At 40.5% G+C, this 15,306-nt stretch overlaps 1 protein-coding gene across 1 annotated transcript; it reads right to left on the bottom strand.

Moving 5' to 3' along the window:
• Positions 1 to 1,182: 1,182 nt before the first annotated feature.
• On the bottom strand, positions 1,183 to 15,099 carry LOC124259593 (O-acyltransferase like protein-like). The gene is made up of 15 exons (XM_046693750.1): positions 14,866 to 15,099; positions 13,677 to 13,773; positions 12,676 to 12,769; positions 10,762 to 10,978; positions 10,036 to 10,123; positions 9,597 to 9,773; positions 8,658 to 8,751; positions 7,876 to 7,992; positions 7,019 to 7,184; positions 5,728 to 5,807; positions 5,345 to 5,443; positions 4,767 to 4,863; positions 4,079 to 4,271; positions 2,420 to 2,562; positions 1,183 to 1,302 (listed from the first exon to the last, which is right to left on the bottom strand). Exons 1-15 carry the CDS (start codon positions 15,097 to 15,099, stop codon positions 1,183 to 1,185), a joined length of 2,016 nt encoding a protein of 671 aa, XP_046549706.1.
• Positions 15,100 to 15,306: the final 207 nt, after the last annotated feature.

Genomic DNA, 15,306 nt, shown 5'->3' with positions numbered 1-15,306 from the left:
CAATCTACCGACTGCAGGAGTGGTATCAGGTCACTAACAGCATCCAAGACCGTCCACGCAGTGGGCAACCTTCAGTAACATCACAACGTCAAGACCGACAGATTGTGCGCCACCATCTGCAGAATCGCTTCATCAGAGCGACGGAAACAGCACGTCAGACCATTGGGACTCACAACAGACCCATCAGTGCCGATACAGTGCGTTGACGTTTGCGCGGAAGTAACCTCTGCTGTCATAGACCATATCGTAGTCCTGTCCTCACCGCTCATCACTGCCCAAACAGACTGCAATGGGCAACTCAGCATCGAAGTTGGCGTTATCGACAATGGAGAACTGTGTTTTCATCTCATGAAAGCCGATATTGTGTTTCGACAGTCAATCGCAGAGTGAAAGTATGGTGAAGGCGTGGGGAACTGTTTTCCAATGAGTGTATTGTTGAAAGAGACTCGTGGGGTGGTCCAAGCATCATAGTGTGGGGTGCAATCGGTCTGAACCAGTTAGTTGACACCGTGGTGTTCCAGAATATTGGCACAGGATGAGGAAGTGACGTGACAGCTGATCGCTATATTGACCAAGTCATAAGACCCCACGTTGCACCACATTTTGGACGTTACAAAAATCACATCTTTCAGCAAGACAACGCTCGTGCCCACACTGCCAAGAGCAACATTGGACTATCTAAGACAACATGGCATCTAAAAGCTACAATAGCCTGCACTAAGCCCGGATTTAAGTCCAATAGAACAACTTTGGGACGAGATTCAAAGAAGACCTGCAATGACCTGCAACCAAGGCCGATAACTGCGGCTGGACTCGATCAGGCATTTTGCAGAGTATGGACCCAAGTGCCTATGGCCTTTATCAACCGGCTAATTCATTCCATGTACAGACGATGCAACGCTTTCATCAATGCCCATGGAGGTCAAACACGATACTGACTTTGGGGTATCTTAATGGTACCTTTTTTAATGATTCTGTTTGTTTGAACTCAATCTTCCGTTTTGATTGTTAATTAGAGTGAATTAAAGAGTGTGCTTTAAGAAACCGCTATCGGTGCGACATTTCTTTTGTGGTTCAGTATATATTTCGACCCTCGACCCTTTGTTTAGGGTTCTTTTTAAAGAAATCCGTAAAAAGGTAATAAATGATGAGGGGCCAAAAGCGCACTTATGGATTCATCCTTTAGTGTGATGCTATGTTCTTGATGAGCGCCTCCAGTGTAATGAATGGCTGTTGTACGCAGGTGATGAGTACCAGTGCCAGCATGGCAGCCATCACGAGTATAGGGACATACAACAGCCACTGAAACACAACATAAAACACAATTACAATTGTCTTGCCTCACACATAAATGTCGTTTTCTGATTGGCTGAGCGCTCTTCTATTATTTTCAATGTACCCCGCTTACAAGCGAGTAACATTTTCTATGTACCCCACTTGGAATGCCGAACTCATTTGGTACTTCGTAGTAGTAATTCTTTATCTCGAATAACATTGAATCACGTATGATGTACGGAAATTACCGATGTTTTGCGAATGCAAATCGATGTAAGGGAGATAACTCTAAATTTGTTTTTCTTGTCGTCTGGTACTCCATACTATGATCCGATACCCGTGCTTCAAACAGTTCAAAATTACCATTGAGGTGTTCGGTAAGATAAATACGTTGTTCACTGGTCCCTTCGGGCTGAGGAAACATATACAAACATCGAGGGTACATCAGCCCATGTCTCCCTCGAGACCAGTGAAAAACTTGTCCGATATAATGTCCGATATATACTGAATTACAAAAGAAACGCAATATTACAAATGTTTGAAATTACACGAAATATTAGATAAATAAAGTCGAAGTGCTATGTTTTTTCTCGTCAGTTGGGTATACAGATGATATCGTGACTATCGTGATGAGTGACTGCTAATGGATGCCTTACTCGATACGCACAAGTTTCTGTGGCAATAATTATTAATTTATAGAAAATAGAATTAGAAAGAACAATTATTCCCATCCTTATTGTCCGCCTATCTAGACTTGCTTCTTCAAAGGATAGAATTACTTTACATCAATAAACACAGCATTCAGATGGTTGGTTTGTTGTTTAACGACGCACTCAGCAATATTGCAGCTATATAGCGGCGGTCTGTAAATAATCGCGTCTGGACCAGACAATCCAGTGATCAACAGCATGAGCATCGATATACGCAACTGGGATACGATGATGTGTCAACCAAGTCAGCAGGCCTGACCACCCGATCCCGTTAGTCGCCTTTTACGATAAGCGTAGGTGGCTGAAGACCAATACTAACCAGGGCCTAGATTTTCGAAGCTCCCTTAGCGCAGGATCTTCACGGGTATTAGCATTCAGTGCAGCCTTGGAACAATGATAAGTAGTAACATCTCAGTTATATTCAGAAGACGTACCAGACCAAAGGGCGAGAAATGGAAGAGGCTGCGAGATGTATCACGCACAAGCATGATGACCATGGGATGTAGGAGGTAGATCCCGAAGGTGATGCGGCACAGTGGGAAAAAGTAGTTCCAGGACAGGAATGTGTTAATAAATCCTAAAAACAAACGACGGAAATGACAACTGTTGTGTGACCTTATATCATATGGGGACTCATGTGGACCTTTCATGTACATGCATGTTTGTAAATCGATCAATGTTTTAATATTGGTAGATTAAAATCAGTAACTGAGTTTGTTAGTGGATGTATCCTTAAAGGGGGTTAAAGTAGTCTAAAATCATTGTCCCATTGAGAGGATACGTAAGTCCCAAAGCATTCAAAGTATGCTTAATCTTACCACGTTTTTAATCGTAGAAATATGTTTTTTTAATTCAAGGCTAGATTTGTCTGAATTGCTGACAGCTGAAGGGATGGTGTAATACCAGCAAGGGTCCATGCAGAAAGCAAATGTACTGTAAGTCCCCATGGTTCCAAGTATGGTGATCTACCTTCTGTTGTTGGCAATCTGTAGCCTGATTTCATATTGTATTGTCCTCTATAGTTAAGACTAGTTTTATATCTATATCTGTGACAGTCTAAGTAAACTTAGGCTCGGTATTATTCGTTACACTGCTATACTGAGTCTAACAAAGCCTAGTAGAAGGTCGCGTCAGCTAACCTTTGAGCGACCTATGACCGTCCAATCAAACGCGAGAAGGCCGAACGGATTTAACCAATCAGACAACGACTACTTGTTAGGGGTTCAACGGGACTTACAAAACGGTTTTTGATTTTTCTCTTCCCTGGTCGCTGACACTGATCTATCAACAAACGAAAATCCTCATAAAACACAGATATTTGACCTTCAGTATATACGCTTATGGGTTTCTAATGACATGGTTACTATTTGCTTATATTTTCGCAAGATGACATCCTTGAATATTGACAAAAACGCTATTTTCAGCGACTGTTTACTCATTGCGTGTATCACTCGGAAGCGATCGTGCGGAAAATAGCATTCGAAATCGTTCGAGTTTTTTAGGTAAAGGTTCAAACGGTATGTGCGAATGTTAACTTTCGCGATTTGGTAAGCTGTGTTCTGATTGGTCAGTCCAAAGGTTAGCTGACACGACCTTCTACTAGGTTTTGTTAGACTCAGTATAGCAGTGTAACGAATAATACTGAGAATAAGTTAACTTAGACTGATATCTGTGATATTCTAGTTGGTTTTACTGTCCTTCGCTGACAGGTTGGGGTTTTTTAATGTATTTGTATTTATGAATTTAGAACCTGCTTAGTCACGATATGGCTGAAATACTGAAATAGTTCATTTTACCATCTCTTTGATTTGCGTGACTCCGAAAACACCAAGTAAATGGACAACCAATGACGTGTTGAAACAACGGAGAGAAGTAATATCGCTGATTGACAAAGAATAATTAATCAGAAGAAAGTTGGATTCAAACCCCAGACCATCGGATCTTTGCAGCTGAGGTACGTGAGCCTACATAGCTGGACATTATCCCATACGTTGGCACCTCACCTTATACTCAGCACTTGTGCCATTATTACATATTGTGTACAATTTCATTTGGCAGCAATGAACAAAGTTAACCACAGCCTGTGTTCACACCTCCTTGTCCGACACAGCAGGCAAAGATCACCCAGGATAATGCCAGTCCCCAGGCAGGACGAGCAAGGGCCTCATAGACCCCTGCTTCCACAGCAGTAAATTTCCTCCCTCCGACTCTGTTCTCTAAGTACGTTATATAAATCACCAACACCATCGTGCAGAACGACATCAGCCAGCCTAGTATCATCGGTGTCTGGAAACATATCGCAAATACAGAAGGAATGTAATCACATAATGAGGGAAAAGGTTTACAGCTACTACTACTACTACTACTACTACTACTACTACTACTACTACTACGATTGATTGATTGTTGATTAACGCCGCTTTCAGCAATATTCCAGCTATATGGCGGCGGTCTCTAAATCATCGAGTTTGGACCAGACAATCCAGTGATCAACGATCGATCTACGCAATTGGGATACGTTAACATGTGTTAACCAAGTCAACGAGCCTGACCACCCGATCCCGTTAGTAGCCTCTTACGACAGGCATGGAATTACAACTACGAAAATTACTACTCGACACACTACTGAAGAGTGGCTTCGACCTATAAGACCAACAGTTGATGAAGAATAATGACATGTCAATGAATGTCACTCGGGAAAACAGACGAGTTCACAGACCCAGGTTCTAACAACTACAGTTTCTACTTAATAACCTTTCTAAGATTGGCCTTTCTTCCCACTCTGTTCAAGATGTACCCAAGCACCATTCCAATGGCAAATACTCCCACCCGGCAGTAAGGCTTGGCGTATACATCGGAGAAGTAGCCATGGTCCATCCTGAAATCAAATCATCACATTAAAAGACAAATAGTTTGCACTTTTCACATTGTATTATACAGCTGAAATGGATTAAACTTTTGCCAGTGATACCAGGGGACATCTCAATATTTGATTGTATATTACCAAGGTTCTTCTTTTGTAAGACTGAATTACGGTGAATTGTTATTGATGATGCTAATTCTCTCAAGGAATATTTCTGATACTGTTGTTTCAGGCAATTATGGATCAGGGCTGCAAATAATATAATTTAGATAAAATACCCAGTGATTAATATAATTTCTGACCTCGCAAAAACCTTTAACACTGTACTCGAGAACACCATGTGAACATCAACACACATGATAGTGGATTCGCTACCACAGAGTCGAGAACCTTTTGAAAGGCTACGCTGTCACTGCCATCGCACAGGTGGCCTGTCAGTAAATTCAACACGAACTCGTTCTAATGATTCGAATGGAATATGCGATAACATTCCTACCTCAACATATTGCCGTTGATCTTGTTATTCAGGATCCCGACAGATACCAACTGTGTTGCTACTAGGAGGCCAAGCAGGACAAACCCAAGGGGAGGTAACCTACGAGCAAACACAACTGCTGAATTTCAGAATCTTCATCAAAATGATTGTATTTAAATACAACATTTGTCATGATTAATACCAAGTACCACTTCTATATATTGTTATGTTTTTATTAAATTCACGATATGGCTCAAATACCGCCGATGTGACTTTAAATAATCACTTACACCGCCGTCATTAGACTATGATCGAAAAGCCTCCAGGGTCATGAAATAGGGTCAACTTATATATGTTTTTAAAAGGCACAAGTCCAGAGTGCTCAGAGATGATGCATGTCCTACCTGACCAGAGGGATGAGGATGAGAGGGGAGATGAGGTAGAACTGGGTGTCATTCACCAAGAAGAATGTCCAGCTCATGCACTGAAAAGTTACATAGTGATGTTCTAAATGACATTAGAAAGCATGATCTTTTGCAAAACACCTAAATATTAGTATGATTTATTCTACAAAAAAACCCGGTGTATATCAGATGATACCGTGACTGATTCCTTAATTTGTTTTTAGATCCGTGAAGATCCGGGTAACAATTTGTCTACCCATGCTTGTCCTAAGAGGCGACTAACGGGATCAGGTGGTAGGCTCGCTGACTTGGTTGACGGATGCCATCATAACCAGTTTGGGTAAATCAATGTACATGATGGCAATCAAGCTTAATGCTCGACTATTAACAGTGAGTGAGTGAGTGAGTGAGTGAGTTAATTTTGAGTTAATATTTCACGTCACATCGGCAATATCTCAGCCATATCGTGACGAGAACATATGTGACATTGAAATGGAATAGATGTATATTGTAAAATCCTGTCGACGAAGGACAGTAAAACAACTAGAATATCACTATTACAACTAAAAGTAGTGTGGAAAATTAAACTAATAGCACTATTTGGACAATACAACATAAAAACTGACTATAGATCGCCAACAACTGAAGGTAGATCGCCAAACTAGGGACCATGGGGACTTACATTACTTTTGCTACCTGCATGGACCCTAGCCGGATTTATATCATCCCTTCAGCCGCTGGCGATTGAAGTCAAATTTAGCCAAAAGTAAAATGACAAGAATACTACATTTAAAACAGCTGGAAATATTTAAATTTCCTTTTAATGTTTCGGGACTTATGTACCCTCTCAGGAGGACAATAATTTTACGCTACTTCAACCCCCTTTGAGGGTACAGCCACCACCAATCTCAGTTACTAATCTAAACTACCAATAATAAAATATGTATCTATTTACAAATCATTTAACAAATCTAATTCTTTTAAAATGCAATAATTGAATGAGAGCTTATATTATTAAAAAGATCCTTCATAGTTCGTGATTTGAAATAGATATCCCTTGTGATGGAATATTCAACACAGTCGACTATTAACAGACGGTGGTCATATTGTTAACTGCGACGTTAAACTACAACAACAAACAAATGCTTATCAAAGCAAAGTATTTATCATTTAACATGGTAACCTTTCAGAATAAGGATAATCTATTCAATATCAGCACTACAGCAAAGTTTATCTGATATTATATATAGAATATATATTTGTTCAAAGTAAAATAGTAAAGGTGTTTCACCATTTCATCTGCCTTGTAGAAGTTGCTGAAGAAGAAGACGTTGGCCCACCAGTGGTCCTTGCACTGGTTGATGGCAGTAGTGACATACTTCCAGCGAGGTCCACGTCCCATGTAAGGCATGAGGTTGGCAAAAATCATCAACACCACCAGGTAACACGGTAATATTCTGTGTGGCACAGATAATAAATGAATAGTTGTATTGATGAGCTGATCAAGCATGTGGCGTCTGAAGGCGACCATACATAAATAACAATTGCATGTATCTTCCACTGATAAGAGTACTCTTGTGAGAGGAGTACGTTAACTGAAAACACTGAAAGGCCAAACAAGTGATGATATTTCGGTCAGTGATATTCTCATTAAAGAACACTTTGAAATCGCAGGAATATTTGTATATTTTATTGAATATTGGGCATTACTGTTCCGCGTTATCTGATGGCATTTACAAAAAAAATTCTACTGACATATCATTGACTGTTTCGTATACTTGTATATCAGTACAATGGTAACTATCAACGTCACACATTGACTACGTGTACTGTACCAATATATAAGTGAAAAAATAGTAAATAAAAAAAATATAAAAAATACTGTTCCGCGTGACAATTGGATAACGATATGAAGCTTACGTTGAGCAACAAGAGTGAACCCCCCCCCCCCTCCCTTCCCCACATACCCACCCAACCACTAACACAACCTCCCGCCAACCCAATCATCCACTCACCCATGTACCACTCACTTATTCACTCACTCACCCGCCCACCCATTCACTCACTCAACCTCTCCATCTACCACCCACCCACAGTGTCATTCAAAACTCATTCATTTACTCACCCACACACCTATTGACTGCTCACCTCAACAGACGATGGATATAGAACATCAGAAGAAACTTGGGAGTCACTTTGAACTCCTTCCCCGCCGACTTTTTCTTGTCAACATTCCGCAGAAAATTGTAAGACAGCAACGTTCCACTATTGCAACATGAAAAAGCAATGTGACTGTTGACTGGCTGAATTCCAGTTGCATTTGAAAATACAATGGTCCTATAACTACATGAAAAGGCACGTTGATCACCTGGTGTCATCAAATGTTTACAATTTAGTTTGCCATGGATTTGTGGTACTTATCCCTGCACATTGATTAAGTACACTTCGTTCTTTGAATGAGGATGGGATGTACACATGATGGGAATCGAATGTTCGAGTCCTGTATACACTAAGCTGACCTACCGCTGTTGAATGCTTTGATCAATAAGTCTTTGTTTTAGTAGAAGTTGAGTGGCCGTAACAGATGTCCTCAGCGATGTCACTTACAACCGAACATGTTTTCAGAATCTATAATACCAAATGTACATGTAGAATAGGGCGATAGTATGTGAATGATTATGAGTGTGGTTTTACGCCGATTTCAGCAATATTCCAGCAACATCACGAATGGGACACCAGAAATGGATTGCACACATTGTACCCATGTGAGGAATCAGATCCGGGTCTTCGGCGTAACGAGCGAACGCTTCAATCACTAGGTTTCCTCAGCGCCCCAGAATATGTGTGTCTAAACAACAAAGTTGTTATCGTTGTATACGAGTTCTGTTCTTCTCATGTACGTACGCATATAACGTCTGAATTCACCTCACCTGAGAATGAAGAAAGAATCAGAAGCAAAGGTACTGTTGATTATTGCTTGAAATAAAGGACACTGAGCCAATTCCACGAGAGTGACGCCATTTTCTGAAAGAAAGTAAAGTTTCAATGCACACAAGGACACCTTATTGATGCTCTGTAACTACTTTCTTTTCAATTGCTTGCCGTGTTTATAATGATAAACAATTCAGTGGTTCATGTGATTCAATTGATGTGACAATCTTGTTCCAAGTGGACGTTTATCAAAACACGATCAATATCAGATTTAGACATATAAGAATGAATTGTCCAAGACATATAATTAAGAACCGAAAGAGTCTATGTTCCTGCAACCTATAATAGGAGAGCAGCGACTTAAAGAAAAGTGGCCAAATTAAGGAGTTTAATGCCCCCATCTCTTGTATAGACATGTTATGGCTCATTGGAAAGCTTATTGCACCTACATTAACATAGGCCAGGATGTGGTGACCAGATGTGGTCCAGTTTTTAAAACAATCATGTCACGCAAGGTCAAAAATAAATAATTGCGACGTATATTTTAGATACGTAAATACTTCATATTTTCTGGTTACGTTTCCATCACCAGTGGTGTTAAGGGATATTCTGAATTGTTTATATCTAATTAAATGACCGAAAGACAATAATGCAGATAAATACCTGAAAGTCATATTTTTGGGGAAATCGGCTTTTTTTTAAATTTACAAATCAATTTCATCGGGAAACACTCACTTAGTGTGACAGTTTAAAATCTCTGTGCCCATCTCAAGGCAATAGAAATTGTGTAATCACATCTACTACCGTCTTACTTGGTTGACATGAACTTGAATGGTACATTGTCGATATAGGCAAGGTGGGGCAGTTTGAATCGACTGTACTTTTAAGCTCTTATAAAGGCACCATCAGTTCTATTTAGAAAATAAAATCATAGTTACCAATCACATCAGGTGTTCTGTGTATGAAGCTAATGGTGTTGCCAAAGACAACCCAGCAGATGGAGAGGAACCGGACGCCACTGAGAAAGAGTAGCTGGTCTGCACTGCCCCCTCCAAGAACTGACGCCAAATTATTTGGGAGGGAGAAACACAGGAGGATGTCAGTGACCACGCCACCTGAACCAAGCCCACACAAATGAATACAAGTAAGGAACTATAAAGATTAAAGATTTTGCAAACTGGAATCATTTTTAACCATTGCATGAATGCATGATCACATTAATCATGATACGCCACAATTAGCAGTAGTCCCGCAGATAACAAGGAACATAAGTGGTGTGTTTTTCACGTTGTATCCATGTGGGGAATCGAACACGGAGGTTATGAGCGAACGCCTTAACAATGAGGACAATAGAACAAATTCCCTTTTTATATTTACCTGGTGTCAAACTGACAAGTTGATTTGGGTCAAGTTGATCATTCTGTTGGGAATCCATTCTGACTGGTAGGGACATCACACTGATTGGCTGAAGAACACCATTCAGAACATACAATGACTATGTATATCAGATAGAAGACTTTAAAGAGAACACAACTGACATTTATACTCTTACAAAGCAGGTGATTGACTACGATGGTTACTACTTTCTCACGTACTCGTTGTGTTTTGGAGGCGGCGCCATGGCCTAGTTGACAGAGTGTCTGTCTGTGGAGCCGGGTGCGTCAGACCAAACCATGTCGCCAGACATTAAGGGAATGAAAGATGGACTGATCGGCTCGTAGAGTGTTCGTGTTATTCAGGGGCATGGCATTTCAACAATAAAACCAGGCCGTAAGAAGACTACTTCACGCAGACGCGCACGCACGGACGCACACACACATCCATTCATACATACAGCATGCCAACGGTATTTCAGCCATAAGAGAAGTATGACTAGTGCAAGCACACACACACAAATACACACAAAAAAATCCAAAACACGCACGCACACACAGCTAGAGGCGAAAAACTGAAAGTACAATGGGTTGTTTCCGTGATTCAGCCAAAGGACTGTCATGATTGAAGGTTAGGGTCAAAATCCACCTAACGCCGCAGTGATTGGACGGCAATCAAAACTAGGATGGCCATGTAACTGGTAAAACTTTCAAAATGAGGACAACCAACCTCAAGTTTGATGTCTGTCCGTTTCTCTGAAGAGTCATCCCTTTTCTGTGTCATCTGAATTACTGATTGATCCCCCGGTTTCAAAGAAGCCGATCTTTGAACACTAATCGCGACGTCGTCGTCGACGGAGGATGTTGCTGCCGCTTGGTGGTCCGAATCATTCTTCAGACTGTCCCGGCTACCATTACGCCAAATGGACTTGGTGTACAGTTTGTTTCTGTTGTAGAAAGACTGTGTTTGCGTACAACAAAAAATACATTTCCCCTTCTGCTGAAATAGCCGACACACGGTGAAGGGTAAAGTTCTTCCGTCGAAGTTGTTAGTCGTACAATGACAGTGATCATGCTTCCAAGGAATACCAAGCATGCAAGCGTAGCCAGCAAACACCTGGAACAATCACAAACACACAAACACATAAGTAGTTAGTTACAAGGGTACTGATAAATCATGATTCATATGAAATGCGGCCTGGTGTGTGAGTGGATTGAACTCAAAGCCGGCATTAGTCTTTACTACCATAAGCAACCGCACAGACACATGCATGCACATAGTTATGTTAGTGTTGTACTCTTCAACGTGACGCCAACCCCCATTTCACCTACTACTACTACTACTACTGCTACTGCTACTACTACTACGACCACTACTGCTGCTGCTACCTGTATAGCTACTACTACCACCACTATTTCACATCTACTACTACTACTTCTACTACCAATACTACTACTACTACTACTACTACTACTATTTCTGCTACTACTGTACTACTACTACTACTACTCACCACTATACTACTCCCCATAGCTACTACTATTTCCCAACTACTACTAGTACCACTATAACTACTATTGTCACTACTACCACCCCCTGAACAACCACTATCTCTGTAGCTACTACTAACACTATTACTACTTCTTCTAATACTGGGGCGGTGGGATAGCCTAGTGGTTAAAGCGTTCGCTCTTCACGCCGAAGGCCCGGGTTCGATTCCCCGCATGGGTAAAATGTGTGAAGTCCATATCTGGTGTCCCCACAAGTGATATTGCTGGATTATTGCTAAAAGCGACATAAAGCCATACTCACTAAGTCACTCATTCCATTCTAGTAAAATAATATATCAAGATCTATGTTTAGATTGTTTATTATTGGGTTGCACACTGTGGTAAAACTCAAATCATTCACAAATTCTTCTACTACTAGAACTGCTACTAGCTCTATAGCTACTACTGCCACTGCTGCTACAAGTACTAGGACAGATGCAATCCGTCACTGTGCAACTTATTTATGTAGGAATAAAGTAAAATCTCATGTACACACTTTCCATAGACATAAGATCATCTGGAACACAATTCAACCATTCAAAACTACACAGGCTGCAGCAAATAGGGTCATTTGGGTTGGGTTCTTTTGCCCAGTCGGGCTTTCGTCCCATACAAAGACACTGTGACATTATTAAAATATCTGAATACTTTTCACTCACAATGGTAATTTCATTAGATGTAAATGTTGTAGAATAAAAGACCTATTAATCGTTATTTGAAAAGGGCAATTCGTTTACTCAAAGACAATCCGTAGCATACACTACCCCAAACAGACAAAATCACTAATTCTGAATGACTTGTATACAGTTGTTTGCACGCTGTTTGGCTAGTTCCAGCTGCGTTATACTGACTATATTGATCACATAACTGCATTTAACGACGTAATTGCAATTTTGCAAATTTGTGAAAAAGACACACCAAACGTATGATGTTATTCATTTGTTTGCTGGCGTAGAGCATGCTGTTCAGCGACCGATTGACTATTTTATTCTGCTTAATCTAAAAATACTCCTTTCCGAATCATTGAGTTTGGGAGTCTTCACTCGGGGCACTTAGTCCACAACTCAACTAAGACATAGGTTCAATAGCCTACAGTGAGAAGATGGCAGCAGCATCGTAGGCGAGTTGCATGTCCCTCTGACACGTGATGCCTGACAGGGTGATGTTGTCTTGCTGTTGTCCTGCACCTGTATACAACATATTGGAAATAACAGTAAAATGACATGTACGTCGACATTTCTTGTTGACATTAACTTTATCAGTATCCACAAAAGTTTCTCAGCTGTTGTCTCCATTTTCACAATCTATCTGCGTCTCTTGACATTTTCTGCTGCCGGTTAGTCATGAAACTGTCACTAAGAAATTTAAGTGGACAAAAATGATACACCTATACCTTCTTTCGAACCTCAAATATTGTAAAATTAGCAATAGCGGATAAAGAATGTTGTGTAGTATTTTCATCAGACGAGGCATAGACATTTGTAAGTTTTTATTAATGTAAAATGCTCTAGAATGCCAAAATATTATTTCAACAGAAGACACGTGTGTATTTCTCGCTTAGTCAAGATAATTCTTCACATCCAAAAAGAATTTCATCAAACAGCATATACACGTGACTACAGACGAGTGTCGGGTAATCTGAGGTTCAACGACACGTGAAGATCCGGGTTAGAATTGGTCTTCAGTAACCCATGCTTGTCGTAAGAGGCGACTAACGGGCTCGGGTGGTCAGGCTCGCTGATTTGGTTGCACATGTCATCGCATCCCTATTGCATAGATCAATGCTCATTCTGTTGATCACCGGATTGTCTGGTACAGACTCGATTATTTACAGACCGCCACCATATAGCTGGAATATTGCTGGGTGCGGCGGTAAACAACAAACCAACCAACCGAGGTCACGACAGCCTCCAAATGATGACTAAATAAGGAATATGCGTGGACCAAGAATTTACTTCGAGGCAGCCGTGCGTTCGATACCACGTTGTTTAACTGTGTCAGAATTTTTAAAACGTTAAAGTGTCTTTAAAATCTGACTCAGTGAAAATAGAGGCCGTATCATACTTTATATTTGTAATACCTGCAAAGACCTACATGTGTTGATGATGGTGGTGAGATCGTCCTCCGCACAGCCAGAAGGGATACAGATGTCCACAGTCAGGTGCGGCAGAAGCACGGGGAACGGTAGGTGCTGCAGGAGACAATATTTCAAGATCAGTTGATACAATGCCAGTCTTTGTCTTGTAAAAACTATACATTTATGTATTAAATTGTATATTGTCATGCTTGGGAATTCATGTTGTATTTTATCCTCGTTGTATTTTACATGCTTCTTCAAATAAACGTATTGCATAATTATCACCTGGTGGGAAATATACTTGTCCAGCCATACGGGCGAATCAAATGACAGTGAGCAATACAGAGCATTTATCTTCACGTCACTTTCTGTATCAAGTGACGTTATCGTGTGATGTATATCACTGCACTGGTCATAGTCTCCTTGCCACGTGACCGATCCCTGGAGAAATCCCGGCCCTTGCCTACCAGTGGCGTCATACACTGGAACACACGAAACACACGACAGACATAATCCCCGGAAGTTGAATTAAACGACAAATATATTTAACCACATCCAGATAACCACTGTTTCCAGAGTATGAACTTATTCCTCCAAAGTTCAGGAATATATGATTAAAATGTTTCATATGTATCATTAAAATCAATCAACTTAATTCATTAAAATGGATAATCTCCATTGCATGTGATGGAACAGCATAAAGAGAAGATTCGCCAAGCAATGTTTCTTATGGGGTGCATGACGTTTTTAATCGGAAGAATCGTTGAGAATGGATATTGTCTCGTATAATTTGCTTTGATTTCATTAAATTTTGTTTTGTTATATGCACGCCCTAAGACTTTTCTTCCCGGTTAAAACTCAACAAAGTGCTTTGAGTTTATGTAAGAAATATAGATCCCAATGGCGCTAGATCAAAAACTTTTCTTCCCGGTTAAAACTCAACAAAGTGCTTTGAGTTTAGGGAAGAAATATAGATCCCAATGGCGCTAGATCAGTACAGTAGAGGAATGGGTCAAGAGGTAACAAAACATAATTAACTACAGATCTGGATTGCCATGTGGTGCTATTTTTGGCGTCCGACTGATTATATTCTTCATACACTTGTTGACACTTGAAGTCACACTGTTTACACAAATCATTATATATGAGACCACAAATGTTGTTTTGTTTTCAATTCGCCTCGTAAACATTAGACTTACTTCTCACGGCCCAGTCCTTCATATGTTGTAGGTCCACGGCGTACTGGTAAAATTCCACCTTGCAAACGTCACTGACGTTGTAGCTGTAGATGTCCACGCCGGCCTTGATGATTCCCGCCGATACAAGTGGAAAAAACACAGGTAAACCTGAATGGTTAAATGACGATGCCGTTGCCAGGGCGATGTCGGTAAAATCAGTCGAGTCCGAATCATCTTGTGACGTTTGGGAAATTTGCGCCATATGTCCTTGACCATGTAATGACCTTGTCTCATTTATGTGTCCTTCAAGTGATCCGATATGAGTCGTATTCATCGTTGAATCCGTCTGTTTTGTATCAGTAATATTTAACCTTTGACCTGTTGACAGTGTTGACAAATATGCATTGACTGTGGTCAGAAGTACTAACACTAAATCTCGAACCATTTTTGTGATTGAACGTGTTCATAA

Source organism: Haliotis rubra, unplaced genomic scaffold (genome assembly GCF_003918875.1).
Source record: "Haliotis rubra isolate DU_JTF1 unplaced genomic scaffold, ASM391887v1 Scf73, whole genome shotgun sequence".
Classification (NCBI taxonomy): domain Eukaryota; kingdom Metazoa; phylum Mollusca; class Gastropoda; order Lepetellida; family Haliotidae; genus Haliotis; species Haliotis rubra.
Note: the sequence above shows the minus strand (reverse complement) of the source record. Positions and strands in the feature narration are given on the sequence as shown.